The 18,645-nt window shown below is 41.4% G+C and overlaps 1 protein-coding gene across 1 annotated transcript in view; it reads left to right on the forward strand.

Annotated features, from left to right (window-relative positions):
• The window catches only part of aff2 (AF4/FMR2 family, member 2), a 121,812-nt gene that overhangs the window by 25,042 nt on the left and 78,125 nt on the right, over positions 1-18,645 (forward strand). The window contains exons 2-3 of the mRNA XM_071927121.2: positions 12,982-13,102; positions 17,383-18,103. Of these exons, the coding sequence (XP_071783222.2) occupies positions 12,982-13,102; positions 17,383-18,103 (842 nt within the window). The remainder of the gene's footprint in view (positions 1-12,981; positions 13,103-17,382; positions 18,104-18,645) is intronic.

Genomic DNA, 18,645 nt, shown 5'->3' on the forward strand with positions numbered 1-18,645 from the left:
CTCTAATCCTCTCTCTGTCTCACTGGGCTCTAAAAGCCATTATGTTAGAGTACCTACAACCTCATCGCGGCAAATAAATTAGTATATGCACACACACACACACACACACACACACACACCTTTTTAGCATTATTGCTATTACGATATTTGGTGTTCTCTTTTTCCCATGTGGGGAAGGCACTGGCAATAGCAGCTGTAGTCTATTCTATGAAGAAATGGTAATTTAACAGGAATTATTTATTGTATATTATTACCTAAGATGGCATGGGATCTGTTGATACTTGTGTTATGGATCAGTCTCTTCGTTCGTTCATCCATCCTTTACATGCAACACCTCATTTTGAAAATTAGACTGACTGGCCGAGAAGGGGAACGCAACAATTACAGGTCAATACAAGGTGACATATTCGTTTCTGATTGGACCAGAGGGGAACTGCATCATTCGTGGAGGGCGACATGTTTTCTGCTGCCTTGTTATCTAGTTATTTTGAGGATGACAGTGAAGCCAATGGAGAGATTTGTCTATTGGTTATAAAACTAAAACGGTATTTGGCTGTTAAATGTGTCCAGCTATTCACTTTAGTGTTTCCCTATCAAAATGTTAATGAACCCTATATGTACTTGTACAGATCAGCTTGTTGTAGAAGTAGTTAATGGTTTCTATACTGTTTCTATTGTGGCAAACATCAGCATGTTGCAGAACTGGTTAGACTAGTTTCTATACTGTTTCTCTTTAGGTCAGATCAGTATGTTGCAGAACTGGTTAGACTGGTTTCTATACTGTTTCTCTTTAGGTCAGATCAGCATGTTGCAGAACTGGTTAGACTGGTTTCTATACTGTTTCTCTTTAGGTCAGATCAGTATGTTGCAGAACTGGTTAGACTGGTTTCTATACTGTTTCTCTTTAGGTCAGATCAGCATGTTGCAGAACTGGTTAGACTGGTTTCTATACTGTTTCTCTTTAGGTCAGATCAGTATGTTGCAGAACTGGTTAGACTGGTTTCTATACTGTTTCTCTTTAGGTCAGATCAGTATGTTGCAGAACTGGTTAGACTGGTTTCTATACTGTTTCTCTTCAGGTCAGATCAGTATGTTGCAGAACTGGTTTGACTGGTTTCTCTGCTGTTTCTTAAACAAACAGAAAGATTAGAAAGAAATCAACATTTTTCATATTGAGCGTATCGGGGATCACTGTTTTCCGAAGTACAAAGACGAGACAAGAAAGCAAACACAATAGAAGAAGAAAATATGTATAGCATGTGTCTGAGAGGAAGAACTGTATGCTTTCAGTATGTTTGTGCGTCATTATTATCTCTCCTATCATATGACACACACACATAACAACACAAAGCGAGGCAGTCCTCTCTTATTCTTATTCCTCCGTCCCCTCTCTCTGTCTATTTATCTATCCATCAATGTCAAAGACGTGCATTTGTATGATGTGCGTGAAACCAAAGCAGTAAGGTAACAATATGCTTGAAGGCTGCGTCTCATTATTATACCTGCGATCCTGTCAAACGCGCACAGAAACACAAAGCAGTGTATTTTGATTTCCCTCCGCATATCATACACATACAGAAATCTAGAAGCTATATATTTTCATATCCGTCTTGATGGCGTTCTGCGTCTCATTCTCGGAGTCTGTCTATCCAGGAATGCCTGCTGATATCCCTCTGATGTCTAATGCTGTCTGAATGAGCACACCAGCCAGCAAACACGCACACACACACACACACACACACACACACACACACAAAATGCGTCGTCGAACTGACACTTCAAACAAAGCTTTTGTCTGCTGCCTGACAGCTATTCCTCTCTCCTTCCCCCTCTCCTCCTCTTCCTCCTCCTCCTCCTCCTCCTCCTCTCATTATCCCCCTCACTTCTCCCTGTCATTCCAACACACTCATCCCACCCTCGTGTCTTTCTCTCTCTCTCACACACACACACACGCACACACCGCAAACGCATTCAGGAATTTCTTCCTAATTGAGCTGCCTGGTTAAATACAGGTTAAATAAAATGGAAAGATTGGAAATATGAATGGCTTTCATCATAAGCGCACCACTTGAACCAATATAAGGTGTAATAATCAGCAGTGTTTCATTTCTGGAAGTAATAGATTAATAAGATGATTTATTCTAAAATAAATTGTCGTAATGACTGGCTGAGTGTCACTAATGAAGTGTAGGCTAAACTTTGAAGTAAAGAAAAATCAAGCCTGAAAACAAAATTTCTTGTCATTCTTACCATGATCTTGAACAGTACAGCTGAGATTTGTGAACATGAACATGAACAAAGGGAGAGGTAGCACTTAAAGGGGCCCTATTATAGGAATTCAAATTTTCCTCTATTTATATACATATATGATCAGAGATGTTTCATGAAGACATTGTTAAAATTCGATTTTGTTTGAATGGTTAAATTTAAAGTTACTGCATTTCAAAAATCCATCCTTTTTTCCAGGCAGTTTCAGACCAGCTCCAGTCAACGCATCACAGCTGGACTTGATCCTGATTGGCTCAGCTCACTAAAGCATTATTAAAATCCTTCCAGTCAGGCCAGTTTGCAGCATTTGAACTGGAAAGTCTCCACTCAGCAGGTTTACCTCAGTTGACCTGTTGTCGGCCAATCAGGGCCCAGTATTGAGACTGTTCATTCAATAAATTCCCTTTTAACTAAACAACATTAGCCATGAAAACTGGATAATCTGGGACCTTTAAGCTTAAACAACCATTCTATTGCTGCATTCATGTCACATGGGAAAGACAGTAGATAAGAGCATCCTACTTGAAAATACCCTTCACATTAGCTTTCAGCTTATAAATGCTACTTGGGAAAGTTTGGTGATGAACCCTGATTTCTCTGGCTTACTAAATTCTCACATCACCAACAAAGAAATACCTGCAGTCAAGTGTAGGGAATGATAAATATCAAATAAAACAAAATAAATGATTTTTACCTATATTTTAGTAATTTTGTCCCCAATCTCCAATTTTGTGATCTGAACTCTTAAAATGCCATGGCAGGACACAGCTAGTCGCGTCAGATGCATCACTCACTATGTGCATGTGTGTTAAGTGTGGAAAAGCTGATCACAAGCCACCAAAATAAACTTTGAACTGTCAAGTCGTTCAGACGGTTTTTCCCATATGACATGAATGCAGCACAAGTCTGCTCCAATTCATTTTCAATGAAGCAGCTCCAGACACGGTTGATGTCTTGATGACTTACACAGGTCCTCTGGATCTGATAGCAATACTCAGAAACTACAACACACTGATCTCAGTCCACAGTCCAGCATCAACATCTGTCAGCATGTGTGGTGTGTCCAGAAATTGCTTCATTTTTCTGGCATTTTACTGGTATCAGACTTCAGTGTTCTAGACCAGTGGTTCTCAACTGGTGGGTCTTGACCCAAAAATGGGTCGCGGGGCCATTTTGAGTGGGTCGCGGATGTCTGCGTGAAAAAAAAAAAAGTTGAGGGAAAAAGTCTACAGAATTTCTGATGCTGCGCTTTTATTTTGAAGGACATACCATGACACAGCGCGCATGCAGTAGCGTTTGCTGCCAGCGTTGTCATGACAGTAACGCGCTCATTCGAGCATTTGTAAACATGGTGAAACGCAAATACGACACCGACTACATTAAATATGGGTTTTCTTACATTGAGGACAAAAGAGAGGGACCAAAACCTCAGTGTGTTGTGTGCAGCGAAGTGCTGGCACATGAGAGCATGAAGCCGTCAAAAATGAAACGCCATTTAGAAACGAAACACTCCGCTTATAAAGACAAACCTGTTGAGTACTTTCAAAGACGACTCCAGGATCTGAGGGCATCGCAGAAGTGCCTAACGTCTTCATGTTCCAGGCGAGAGCAGCCACTCCGTGCATCTTACCACGTAGCTCACCGTATTGCAAAGTCCAAGAAGCCCCACACCACTGCAGAAGACCTTATCTTACCTGCAGCCGTTGACATGGTCAGAGAGGTGCTGGATCAATCTGCAGCGGATAAACTGAAGACCGTACCACTGTCGAATGATACCATAAGTAGGCGGGTTGAAGAAATGTCCGATGACATCAAACAACAGACCACAGCTCGCATCAAGGCAAGTGCTCACTATGCATTACAGATGGACGAATCCACAGACATAGCTAACCATGCGATTTTACTTGTGTATGTGAGGCATGTGTGGGAAGGGGACATGCAGGAGAATTTTCTCTGCACTAGAGATCTTCCCACCACTACAACTGCAGAGGACATTTTCAGTACTGTGGATTTGTACTTTGGTTCGGTGGGCCTAAGCTGGGATATGTGCGTCGGAATCACAACTGATGGCGCTGCCTCCATGACCGGAAAAAATCCAGGGGTGGTGAAGAGAATACTTGAAAAGGCACCGAATGCGACTTGGAACCATTGTTTTTTTGCATCAAGAGGCCTTAGCAGCCAAGGATACGGTGCCAGTGCTTCATGAAACTTTGAAAGATGTCGTCAAAGTGGTGAACCACATTAAACGGATCGCCAAGAACGCCCGGTGCTTTCAAAAGCTGTGCGAAGACCTGGGCAGTGAGCATGTACAGGCGCTGTATCATGCGGAAGTTCGCTGGCTTTCGAGGGGAAAGGTACTCTCACGCTTCTACGAACTTAGAACAGAAATCGCAGCCTTCCTTTCGGAGAACAACTCGCCTCTTGCCGACCTGTTTAGCGGCGATGTGTGGCTCGCACAAGTTGCTTATCTCGCTGATGTGTTCGAACAGTTAAACACATTAAATGTGTCTATGCATGGGAGGGGACACAATATTTTTGAACAGTCTGATAAAATCGAGGCGTTCAAAAAGAAGATCGCATTGTGGGCGAATCATGTTTCCAAAAATAGACTTGACATGTTTCCCAATGCTTGTCGTGAGGCACAACAACTGGACACTGCAGGCAAAAATGCTCTGAAGAAAACTGTCACGGCACATCTCACTAAACTGCAGGATTGGTTTAACGACTACTTCCTGGAGAAACACGGGGATGGCGACTGGGTACGCGATCCCTTCAGAATCGATACGGAAAGCGCCACGTTGCCAAGCAACGAAGAGAGTCAGCTGGTGGAGCTCTCATGCGATCAGACGCTGAAAAAGAAATTCACTGAGGTAAGCCTCCCCCAGTTCTGGTGCGATACTGTGATGACTGAGTATCCATCCCTCGCCACCCATGCAATCAAAATCATCCTATACCATTCAGCACTACCTCTCTTTGTGAAAGTGGCTTCTCAGCTCTGGTCCAGCTGAAGACAAAGCAGAGCAACAGATTGGACATTGAGCACGACCTCAGAGCTGCTTTGTCTACCATCACCCCAGACTTTGAGACTCTTGTCAGGAGCAAAAAGCACCCCAGTTATCCCATTAGTTCCCCCAAACTTAGGTCTGTTATGTCAGCCTTATGATGAAGGGTTCAAGTAAAGTGCTACTGAATATTCTTCATAATACAATGCTGTTCAGTATGTATCCCCTGATAGGGTAATCTCTGCTACAGTTAAATTTAGATTCTTGAAACTTGATAAGCATCACCAGTTTAACTTGTTTAAAAAGCATATATACCTGTAATTCAAGATAAGTCTGCCTTTTTATTTAATTCAAGAAAAGTCTGCCTTTTTATTTCATATTTCATACAGTTCAATTTAGATTCTTGAAACTTGATGAGCATCACCAGTTTAAACTTGTTTAAAAAGCATATAGGCCTATGCCTGTAATTCAAGATAATTCTGCCTTTTTATTTCATTGGGTTTTTAGCCCTAGTTGCACTTTTGTTGCACTTTTTTTTGTTGTTTATTTCATGTTTTTAACAGTGCATGAAGGCATTGTGTATTACTGCACTATTTTTTTGTGAAATAAATTTGAGTGGTTCAAAAATTTCAGAAATTTGGGTCGCGACTTAATGACTATGGAAAAATGTGGGTCCTGAGGCTAGACCAGTTGAGAACCACTGTTCTAGACTATATACGTATATGTGGAAGATTAATAATTTTTCTCCAAACCCATCCACATGCCTAGACACTGTAAATATGTAATTTTTTGTCTTTCTCATACTCTCATATTCCTCATGTTATACATTGCACATATTTTGATTTTTCTGGGGTTTGGTAGATTACTTTCAAAATGTATGCCATTACAATTAAAATTGTAGTCAGTAATGTATTCTGATTACTTTCAGGTTATTTTGCCATATTTGAGGTATAAAGGTACAGTTACAAAAAATACTAAGTTCAGGAAATGTATTTCAGGTTTGCATTCCAAAACCAATTTTCTTCTGTGCCACATTTTATAATGCTGTAGAACACCTGACACTTCAATAGTATATCTGTAATCAGAATACATCATTTTTTAGGTAGTGTAACAGAATACAGTTACATTTTTTTTTTCATTTAGAACATGCAAAGTTGTTACAAGTATTCCTTTACTATAGTAAACTGTATCCATTTTTATAATTTTCTAATTCACCTTTTTCGAAATGCAAAAGTCTTACACTGTCTTTCTGTCTCATTAAGTTCTACTGCTTCTTCTACTTCTTCTGCTGCTCCTATTAATACTTTACCATACCTTTTTTGCACATTCATACATTTCCACTTAATTTTTTCTAATGGTAAAAATGTCAGTTGCACATGTTTCTATAACCCCCATTTGCTCTATTCCATATCCTATTTTTCTTGAATGTATCCTATTACTACTTGCTGCTGCAGCGGCCCAATTTCCCCATAGGGATCATTAAAGTTTCATGTAATCTAATCTAATATACTTAAACGGTAGTAGTGTTTAAACCTTCATTTATCAAGGGAAGAACTGTTGAGCATGTGTGTGTTCTTTTTACACCGCCCTGCTTCATGTTTATACACTTCCACACATTCACACTGAGGGGGGGGGGGGGGGGGTCGGTGCCTTGCTCAAGGGCACTTCAACAGTAGTTGTTGAGGAAAGGGAAGAGTGTTACCCATTTACTCTCACCGCATTTTCATTTCCCTAGTCAGGGAAATGTGTGTGTGTGTATGTGTGTGTTTAGTTATCAGGGGAGCACAGCATAGCTCCGCTGAGATTAAATTCCCAGAGCTTACTGTGGCACTCTGGCTATCAGCATTACTTCAGGACACACACACACACACACACACACACACACACTCACACACACACACACACACACACCCTCACACACACACACACACACGCACAGAAGTAAAGGAGAGTGGTAGAAAGTGGTAGAAAGAAAGCTGCCATCGCTACATTTTCATTCACAGAAAATATCAACATCGACAGTATGCCCACCGCTGATATCGCCACTGTTATTAATCCCCAACCATCCATCCATCCATCCATCCATCCATCCATCCTGTCTTTCTTTCTTTCTTTCTTTCTTTCTTCTACCTCTCTGGGCAAGTGAGGAGAAACAAGGAGACACTTTGATACCATTGGATTTGACACTATAGGCTTTGTTCTGTGGAAGTACTGTATATTATTGTGAATTATTTATTTCCAAAGCTTTTATAAAAGGACAATCCACCTTAAAACAGATGTTTTTCCTATGTTCTCAGACATTTCAGTCGATATCTGTTGTTCGTGCACGGCTTTTCTCCCAAAGCCAGAAACCAGAGAATAAAGCCTCTAATCTGTGTCAACAACACAAGACGGACCAGACCTGGATCTGCTCCATTCACAATGAATTGGAAACTGACTTGTTTGTTTGAGGTGAAACTAGGAGACAGTTTGGTATTGTTGCAACGGGAGGATGCTGTCTGACTTCCAATGACTCGGAGATGAAATCTGGAATCTATTTGACCGTCTACATTTTGGGCATATTCACTGATGTTCTCCAATGCCACAGTTACACTTGTCTTTTCAATTTGAATTTCACCATGTGATCACGCCAGGAGGCATAAATTGGTCAGGTTTGAAATGCATCCTGGCCAGATCAGATGACAAAACGCATTGAGCAGGCAAGTGCAATGTGGCCAAAAACTCTGGCTTGTAGATGGAAAATAAGCATTACCAAGACGGCTGAAAATACAGGTTGATTTTACTTCAATGTTTACAAGAATTATGAATGTAAACAAAGATTTTACTGCCTCAAAATATGTGTAAATCTGTTTAGCTGTAATGGGCAGCAATTTATGAAAAGCATCCAGTCAATTGCAAAACTAAACAGATACTGTATTTTACTGCCAAAGAAAGAAAGAAAGAAAGAAAGATGAAATATAATCACTCATTCAGATCATTCCACATTATTGTGATTAATTTTGAGGTATTTTGACTGCGCCTCATGGCCTGGAATCAAACACGAGTCTGGATTCAACTGCTTACTTCAACTAAACACCAGTGAAATTAATCCATTTGTATTCTTTCCAAATGAGTTGCTGAGTTATATTTCGAAAGCTATTTTTTAAGGATGTTGATTTGCAATATTGGATATGCATTGTTATGCAGCTGAAGAGTGCTTCTTTTTTTTTTTATGTCAATTCTATGGAAATTTCAGTTTGAAATGTGTTCAGTGTGAGATTGTGGCTGCATTTCATCATCCTGTTTGCAGCTGGTTTGCAGCTGACATGAGGGTTAAGGCTAGGAAAATATTTATCATCCAGCATTTCCATAGCGCTGTTCCTTTACTGAGAGAGTCAGGCAGTTTGCTGTGCTGGTTCAGGTGTGCAGAACGGTTCATTAGGCTAATTGTTCCACAAGACTGCTAAGTGGGAAATCATTTCTCAGCATGTTTTAGACCAGAATGTAAGCAAACCAGCTCAAAAATACATTTAAGAATTATTTAATTGTTGCAATTACAGTCAACTCAGTCAATTGAATTAAGACAAGATGAAATTTTAAAGATCACTAAAGTGGGTCATTGCAGCAGTGATATACATACATGGATTTACATATACATATATGGATTTACAGACTACTAACAGTGTCAAAGTTCCTAGTATCAGCTGCCTTCCTCTCTCCTATGGAGAACACAGTAGCGTTAGGCTAGCTAGCTTGCTAACTAACATTAGCAACTGAGCCGTTAGCAAACATACAGCAGCTTATAGCATATTACACACATACATAGAAGCACTGCTTATACAATGTGCTTTATTATAAAATGCTGGAGTATGTTGTATGACAAACATGAAAAGATTTATCTATATGTATTGCTGTATACATCGCTGTATTGTAACAGTCCAGGCAAGCTAACAGACAAAAGGCTAAGTTCTAGGGTTCTAAAATGAAGAAGTAGGCTAATTGAAACTCGAACTTGAACATGAAGAAAGAATAAATTGCGGCTAAAATGCAAAGATTTATAGTTTAAGTTAACTAATCACACTAATACTACTTTTTAATTATATACTGCTCAAAAAATAAGACAGTTGATGTGTACAAAATGACTTTTAGGAGTAGAGTGACTCAGTTCTGATTGAGTTTGCTGCAGTAAAAAAAGCTAAAAAAAAAAGAAAAAAAAAAAGTGTTTAATTCAATGGTGTTGAATAAAGAGCCAGTAGCAGGCTAATGACAGGTAGCGCTGTAGTCTGATCCCGGCTTGTGTCTGCACCATGCTGGGAAATAAAGGCTGTATGTGTTAATTACCTCGTCTGACCTGATTCCCTCTATAATGCATGTCTAGTGCGTGAGAGACAGAGACGGAGACAGTGATCTGTGGCAGGGGACAGCAGTGTGTGTCTGTGTGTGTGTGTGTGTGTGTGTGTGTGTGTGTGTGTGTGTGTGTGTAGGTGTGTGTGCGTGTGTGTGTGTGTGTCTAGTGGCATGACAGCTCTGTCAGTTATCTCTCTGCACTGACGGACAACGCACATGTCAACCACCGGTCCCCACGCACACAATGATTACATCTGTACAGCTGTCACACACACACACACCTCACCTGTCAATCATTTTGTCTCAAATTCCCACTGCTCTCCCTCGCTTTTCGCTCATCCTTTCCACCTTCCTCCCCCCCCCCCCCCCCCCCGCCTCCCGCCGCTCTCTCTTTCATCATTCTGTTATTTTTCTTTCCTTTTTAAGAAACTTGTCTGTTGCCCTGGAACTGGGGCTTTTTTTTTTTTCCTCCCAGGAGTCTCTCTGTGATTTTCTCTCTCTCTCTCTCTCTCTCTCTCTCTCTCCTCTCATTCCCTCTCCGTTCTTTCTCATTCCAACTCTCTCATCTTGATGATGGATTAAATATTGAAGGCAAAATCTGGGGGAGAGAGAGAGAGAGAGAGAGAGGGGGGGGGATCTGCTAATTGTGTTGATGGCTGATTAGCTGGCCTGTCTCATCTCTCTGCAGCGGGTTGTGTTCAAACAGGTTGGCCCTTCGTGGGTCAGCGGGCTGCAGTCCCATGCGTCCCTTGTATTTCAGACTCACACACATGCTCGCGCAGACTTTGTACCTCTGAGACGTGAGTTTGACTGCCAACCTGTTGATTTCTCAGTGGAGGAGGGTGACTGAAAGAGTGGAGCAGGATAGGCCTCGCTATTTTGCGAGGTAAAAGGTAGAGACGGGACGATATTCAATATGGAGTTCACGATTCAATACAACGATACGCTACGATGTAGTAAATAAAAGTTCAGTGACAACAAAGTCTGACTGTGCAGAATTATGTTTATTTCTGAGACACGGATATTTCTAGCAATGTCATTGGCTTGCTAGAATGTAAACAACAATTTAAAAAAATGTCATTACAATATTCAAATAATATATTTTCAATGGAGAGCTTGTGAAATTGTGATGGGAAAGCGTCTCATTTGTGATTACTACAGCAGGATCAAATCTAGCTAATATCACAATTTATTTTTCTGCCCCATGATACGTATTGTCACATTTTTGTATCGCGCTATATTGAAATTTGATGTATCGTCCCATCCCTAGTTAAAGTGCATTGGCTGAAAATATATGGCTATTTAAGGACAATACCACCCTCCCTATTCCCTACAGGCCAACCTCTCCCCCGCTTCCAGTGCATTCCTGTCATTGTTTACTGTGAACTCTCCCATATGCCGTAAAATATAATTTTTAATTATAGCCACAAGCGGTCACTTCAGGTTACAGCTGTGTGGGAATGTTGGAAGATTAGGTTTTGACTCTTACTGCGAGTTTTATTGGGCTCCATCCAATGACACTGTGACAGGACTTAACTGCATCCATCTCTCATGTCTTGCAGTCCTGTGTGGTTGAGCGGGGACACTGTGTCACGAACACTGCCTGGATTAGGAGCTCGGTTCCCACCGGGCCCACCTACGCTAAAAATGGATGCACTCCTGAATAAAAGCAGCCACCAATGGCATATGTTGCATCATATGATTAACCTTGCTATAAATAGATAGAAAAAAAGTCTAAAAGTGCTGCCATTCGAGAGTTCTGACTTTTGCAGTACGACACCGACTCACATTCATCGGTCAGTAGCATCCATGTTGTTCAGTTGAGTGGGATAGTTTTTATAACACTTATGTATTTCAGTCCATTTCAGCCATGCACCACCTTTGGTATAGATATGAAGAGTTTGACTCTAAAATCATATATCTAACTGCAAAATATGACACTGGCATGACAGAAAAGAAATATCGACTATTAAGAAAATATGATTAATGATTACTGGCATGAAAGTACAGCTCAAATATACATATATACAAATTGGATATAGTTGAAGTTATGAGCCTTTTACTTAAAAAATAGTAACATTTTAGAGGATGCAATCAACTAAATAATGTTGTAATATTGAGCAGTTAACGTCGTAGATTTTTTTCTCCAAATTAGATCAGTTATGTTTTGGAATGAAACCTTTCACATGCTCTAGAGAAATAAATGTTTTCAAAAGATCAAAAATGTCCAGCTTCAATGGTCCTGAGGGAAATCGATAGGGCAAGGATAGCTGGATTTTTATATCTGTAAGACCACCATTACAACCATTACAGCCGTTTGGGTTTGAAACCCTTAAAGGAAAACTCAGATACTCTCACACTGTTAGTTACCATCAATCTGTGATGTTAAGTGCATTCCAGGAGTCAGCCAAATACCACCAGCTGCACCAAAGTCCCCATAACTCCAGTTAAGAACGTCCTCTGTGGTATTGTGGCTTCTATGCAAGGATTATCAATTCATGTGTACTGAAAAATAATCTATGTGCAGCATGTAGCATTTTACCACAAGACCACAGAACAATGTCAGAGAGACAGTTTTGATAAGTCTAAATACTGTTTTTAGCAACTTAAAATATACCATTCGACCACACTGACCAAGTTGGGTATTTCCACCTACTTATCCCCTCCTTAAAGGAACAGTTCACCCAAAAATGAAATTTTGGTCATTGTCTACTCACCCTGTCACTCAAACTGTCAAAAAATGACCATAAAACTACTCCAAACAGCTTGTGCAGTAAATGTAAATATTGGACTTTTGGACTCACAGTGCAATTGTTTGGTTTCAGAACACTTGGATTATGCTGAATGAGCTGTTTGAAATAATTTCAATTTCAATTCCAATCATTTTTAATTTTTTCCCCTTTTTGGAGCTCTAAAGAACCATTTCCAGGCCATTGTAGTTGTTTTGTAGAAGGCTAACATGAAGCTGAACTAGCTAACTCGCTGTGTGTTGTGTGGACATATAAACTTCACTAGTGTTTAGACTGACATGAGGGTGAGTAGATAATGAGATAACACATTTTTATTTTGGAGTGAACTATTCCTTTAACCTCTTATTTTACAGAAACCTCCAACCTCTTCCTTTTTTGTCACTTTTTGTCACTTTTCTCTGTTATTTCATGTAGCAGGACTCTGCTTGCTACCCTCACATGTTAGGATTTAGGTTATTTTCCTTCACCAGCTGTTCTGGTCACATTGTGGGAAAAAACATTTCAGCAAACTGCCCTTTGCAGGCCCAAAAATGACTTGTATTCTCATTAAAACCAATGAGTCTCATTAGCTGGAAGCTATGTGTTGGCCTCAATGAGGAATGCTAACAAGCTGTTTTCTCTGTGTGTCCTCCCAGTCATCTGGAGACGGAGCGCAGCGCCCTGAAGAGAAGAGAGTGGGAGAGGAGGAACCAGGAGGTCCAACAGGATGAAGACCTGTTCTCAACCGGATTCAACTTGTTTGGAGAACCATACAAGGTGAGAAGGATGGATGGATGGATGGATGGATGGATAGATGGATGGATGGATGGATGGATGGATGGATGGATAGATGGATGATGGATGGATGGATGGATGGATAGATGGATGGATGGATGGATGGATGGATGGATGGATGGATGGATGGATAGATGGATAGATAGATGATGGATGGCTGGATGGATGGATAGATGGATGGATGGATGGATGGATGGATGGATGGATGGATGGATGATGGATGGGTGGATGGATGGATGGATGGATGGATGGATTTAAAAGTCTATGAAACACTGGCAACATTGTGGGACAATTAGTGGGGATGAGATGCTCTTCTCTATTGCAGTCCACTTTGTGATTTATATATTTATACATAAAAATCTTGCCTAGTGCAGCTTTAAAACAATTAAGATGGGCAACAATGCCAATAATTCTGACTATACTGAATATTCTGTTCTGTTCCATTCTGTTGTAAGGCAGCAGAGATGCAACAATTTTGTTTCTTTTTTTAGTTGAAAGTGGGCTAGTTATGCATGAAGTCCAGGGCCATTATTTTTTTGCGCAGTCTGCCCCTGTGTAAAGAATTGATTTTGGTTTGTTAACTCTCATTTGCTACAGCCAGACACTTCAGCACTTGGTTATGCCACCAAGAGTATCGGCCTTGGGACAGACTGGGTTTGAATCCTGACGAAATATGATTAACTGTTGCTGTGTCTGAACACAGAGGACTCGAGGGCTCTTCAGCAAGAAACTGCTTGAAGTTTCTGGGTGAAGGAAGGCAGCACATAATGTTCCGATAATGAATCTAATCCGAGACGCCTCCATACTCCAACAAATTGTTTCTGACTAATTAATGCAATGAAATCCGGGAACACTACTGGTCCGATTTTGCCAAAACATGGAGGGACGATGTATGTTTGCAGTGTCTTCTAGAATTTAAAAATGTTCACTCATTGGCCTGATGGGGGCGCTATCCTATCAAAAAAGACAAGACACAAGACTACACACATCTAGCTATTCTTACAAATTACACTGATTAGCTTAATGAGAGTGCTATAATTAAGGGTCCAATTGACATGAAACTTGCTACAAACATCCGCTGTCCTTACAAATTTCACTGATTGACCACGAGGGCGCCATAATTAAATGTCAAAATTTTAAACACAAACATATCTCAAACTCCACTGGTGCGATTTTGACGAAACCTTGAAGGATGATGCATTTTAAACAATTACACTGATTGGCCTGATGGTGGCGCTATAATCAAAGGTCAAAATTTCGAACTCTGAAAGGCTGTAACTGCTACACCACTGGTCCGATTTTGACGAACGTCAGAGGGATGATGCATCTCGTCACTGGTTGGCCCAGGGGGCGACTGCATCATTCGTGAGGGACGACATTTTTTTTGTTTACATCTTTCTAACCAATCGTCTTCCTCTATACACTTTCCCAGTTCATCCATTGCCCCTGCTTAACTTGACAAACTGCTCTGGCACACCTCGCAGCTTCCTACTGCTGATTTATTTGCCCTACTACCAATTTCATTTTTCTAAGGGTGTTGCTCTGCCCCATACAGGTTTGTGGATTTACCAAGGCTTCTGCGACCCCATTGCACTTTCTCTATGTCTAAGTGCCGGTTGACCTTGCCGAGCTGCTCCTTTACCGCTCTGTTTCAGCCCTATTTCATTATAATCATCACATGCTATTCATGTAGCCTTTAAACCCAGTTTCTCTCTCTCCTTCACCCTTTGTCTTTCCTGTCCTGTGTCTATCTCTCTCTCTCTTTTGCCTTCTCTCTCTCTCCCTCTCCTTCTTCTTCTTCTTCTCTCCTCCTGTCTATCTATCTGGCTGTCCGTCACTCTCTGCCTCTCTCTGCCTCTCTCTGCCTCTCGCCACTATTCTTTCTCTGTCAGCTATTAGCTAATCCCTCTTCTAATCCTGTTAAAGAGCGCTATGCTGTTAGCAGCTATTTGGGATGATCTATTCACACACACACACACACACGCACACACACACACACACACATACACACACACACACACACACACATAGGTATTCATTCCTCCCCTTCTCCTCTGTTTTCCATTTTGCTCTTCTGTAAATGTGTTTTCTGTTCCTCTTCAGCCACCAAATCTTTTATTCATGAGCCCGAGATGGAGAAGAGATGGGCTAATTTATTCACAGCTAACTTTGGCTCGCCACGGTGTGTGTGTCTGTGTGTGTGTGTGTGTGTGTGTGTGTGTGTGTGTGCACGTAGTGTTTGTGCCTGTGTGTGCACACAGAAATTACATCTGTTAAGATTATTTAAATGCAATTCCCTACTTTCTTGTATCATTCTTTGGTAAAAGAGCCTTGATTCCTTGCCCTGTTTGCTTTTGACTATTTTCACGGTGTTTTCTGCTTTATTAGACTGTAAAAAATGAAGGATACACTGAAGACAGACATGGTAGATGAGACAGAGAGTGAGTTACAGACGTGCGATAAAGGTGATGAACGCTATTTCAATCCACATGGTTGTGAGTGCATGCTCTGTGCAGACCGCAGAACTAAAACGGTGTGTTGTCGTCTCAAACTCCCGTTTCTTTAGCATTACTGGCAGTTTAATTTTGCTGTTGGTTGTGTGGCTTTCACCAGGGAACCAAACAGTGCATTTCTGTTTCACCTGCTCAGACCACTTTAGACCACACTCAGACCAACGAGCAGTCCGATTATGATTATCATAAATCACATGGATATGAATTACCCTCGCACGGAAATAAATTACCCTCAAATGATGTTTACATTGCCCTCTATTAGAGCAAATACTAGGGTGGTGTTACGTTAATTTGTAAGGTTGCGTTGAAGTGCATCTTAGCATGGCCTGTATCTCACACACACACTCCAACACATGCTTACACACACACACACACACACACACACACACACACACAAGGCCTCTCCATGGATCATTGCCTGTTATTACGTTATTATTTGGTTATTGACTGAAGCTGTTTCCTATTAGTTTGCATTGGGGGAAAAAAACGGCCAGACATAAGCAAGATTCATGCTTCCCAGGGAAGTTGGTTGTAAGAAGAATGAAAACTGGTCATGCCTTTTTTTTCTTGTGAATTTACGAGTGATGCACAATATGTGTGAATTGGACAATCACACTTTTTATGATCACTAGGAAAATAAAAGTAGTTTAAGAATAGAATAACTGTGAATGATTGGTGTTAAGTAAGTGGCTTGTTAATAATTATTTAGTCTAACTTAATACTCTTTTCAAAAGTATTGTTACTTTGTATTGTATTGTATTATATGTTACTTTTTCAAGCCTCTCCAAATATAGCCAATTGCATCCTCTCTTCAAAATTGGGTGAAAGGTTTTTTTTTCCATTCATTTCAACCATAAACTCTCGTGCAACATTATTTGACTCTATCGCTCCATGTTAACACAGGGTTAATTAGTTGTGAGTGCAGGTTGTGCAGTGCCTTGTCTGTGAACTGTGCAGGTCATGTACGACAAAATGACACGGCCATATTTCACATTGATTTAATTGAATATTTTCAATGATCGTCATTTGTCTGTAATTCATGATAAAATGTCATGATTAAATTACAGGCTGTAGATCTTGCATAATTCAACAATTAATAAATAATAATTCTATAATTGACGGCTACACATTTCATTGTTCAGGTAGAACTGCGAGTGTACTAGGCTGAGAAAAAAAAAAATTACCTGTCTTCACTTCCTCCTTCTCTTCTAACACCATGGTGTCTTTTCAGAAGACTCCGGTGCCAAATATAACCTGCTGAAACCGTTAATTGCCTTTGTCCTTTCAAAAATGCCAAATGATCAAACCATGTAGTTTCATCATTAAAGGGCCTGACAGCTACTGGCACAAATGTCCTCATAAACCGTTCTGAGGAACATCTCAGCATTACCATACAGCTGAAGGTGCTGCAGTTCCAGCTGAGCATCATATATCAGTAAAGTCCGCCCCGTCCTGCAAGTTCTCCTCTCTGTGACGAGCGCTGGTGAATCTGGGGTCAGGCTAATAATGGCACCTGCCCTATTAATTTCGCTGCTCCAGCCTGGACCGGGCCTTCTTAAGGGTGGCATGTGTTTAATTAATCATTTCATCCAGATGTCTGGTCAGTGGTCACCCTATCTATCTCTCGCTGTCCCTCTCCAGACTAGTAAAGAGGGCATTTCACTAGAAAAAAATGGAAGACTTAATTAGTGCTCTTCTCTTTCTCTCTCCCTCCCATCTCTCCCTCTCCTCCTCTTCCTCTCCTCCCAGACTAATAAGGGTGATGCTTTGGCCAGTCGGGTCCAGAACACACTGGGCTCCTACGAGGAAATGAAAGACCTTCTAACCAGCCATTCCAACCAGAGCCACTTGGTGGGAATCCCCAAAGGCAGCGGCACGGCCAACAACCTGCAGACCCCGGCCACCTCCACAGCAGAGAGACCCGCGATCGAGTCCCACCAGACGCAGCTCTTCAACGAGGGGCTGAGAGGAGGAGGAGGAGGAGGAACAGGAGGAGGTGGAGGAGGAGGAGGAGAAGGAGGAGGTGGGGAGAAGAGGACGGGAAATTCGTCTTTTTCGTCTTCGACCGTCACCTCCATGCAACCGCCGGCTTCCACTCCGTCGTCGTCGTCGTCGTCGAGTCAGAACTCCAAGAAGTCGCGGAGCTCCATGGAGTGGTCCAGGGGAAGCCACGGAGCGAGTGCCCCAGGAGCGGGCCTCGTTCTGGGGTTAGGGCAGGGCCAGGGCCAGGGCCAGGGCCAGGGCCAGGGCCAGGGCCAGGGGGCGGGAGCTACGGGCGGAAGAGGCAAGTTGTCCTCGTTGGAAGAGCAGCAAATGCAAAGGCACGACGAACTGTTTAGCTCGCTGAAAGACGAACTGGGCCTAAAGGGAGACTCGAGCCCTTCCTCCTCCTCCTCTTCCTCCTCCTCGTCTTCGTCCTCCTCTGGGAGAAGACATTCGTCCCACCCCTCCAAAACCCTCCCTCTCCCAGGTAAGACCTCCATAGAAAGGCTTTTAAAAAGAACAAAACCAAGGTGAATTCTCACCTCAAAAGAACCAACAAAAAAAAAATGTAATTTGTTAGCAGAAAGTGAATCTTGAAGAAAGTTTTACCAAATGTGGAAGTGAGGAGTGAAAACTAGTAAGTATGATAGAGGATTAAAACCAAACTGCTGATTTTCCTGATGATACCAATAGACTTTGATACTTTATTGCAACAGTGAGGTTTTTCCAGGTTTTGTCAGTTTATTCCAGCTTCATGAGTCAAGAATGTGGTTCATGAAACTTGGCTAATAGCAATCTTACAAAACAACAAAAACATGGCACTTGAACCTTTTTTAATATTCAGATGTTTTGATATTCATGATTAATTTGTTTCGTTGCATTTGCTTGAGCTATGAGTAATTTCAGCGATGTAAAAAAAAAACTGTACCACCTTTTGGCTAGATGATTTCTGAAAATTAACATCTGCGTCCGACGATAACCATGTCTTTTGGTTGATTTCTAAACAACCGAGCTACACATAATTTGCTT

Source organism: Centroberyx gerrardi, chromosome 16, assembly GCF_048128805.1.
Source record: "Centroberyx gerrardi isolate f3 chromosome 16, fCenGer3.hap1.cur.20231027, whole genome shotgun sequence".
NCBI lineage: Eukaryota > Metazoa > Chordata > Actinopteri > Beryciformes > Berycidae > Centroberyx > Centroberyx gerrardi.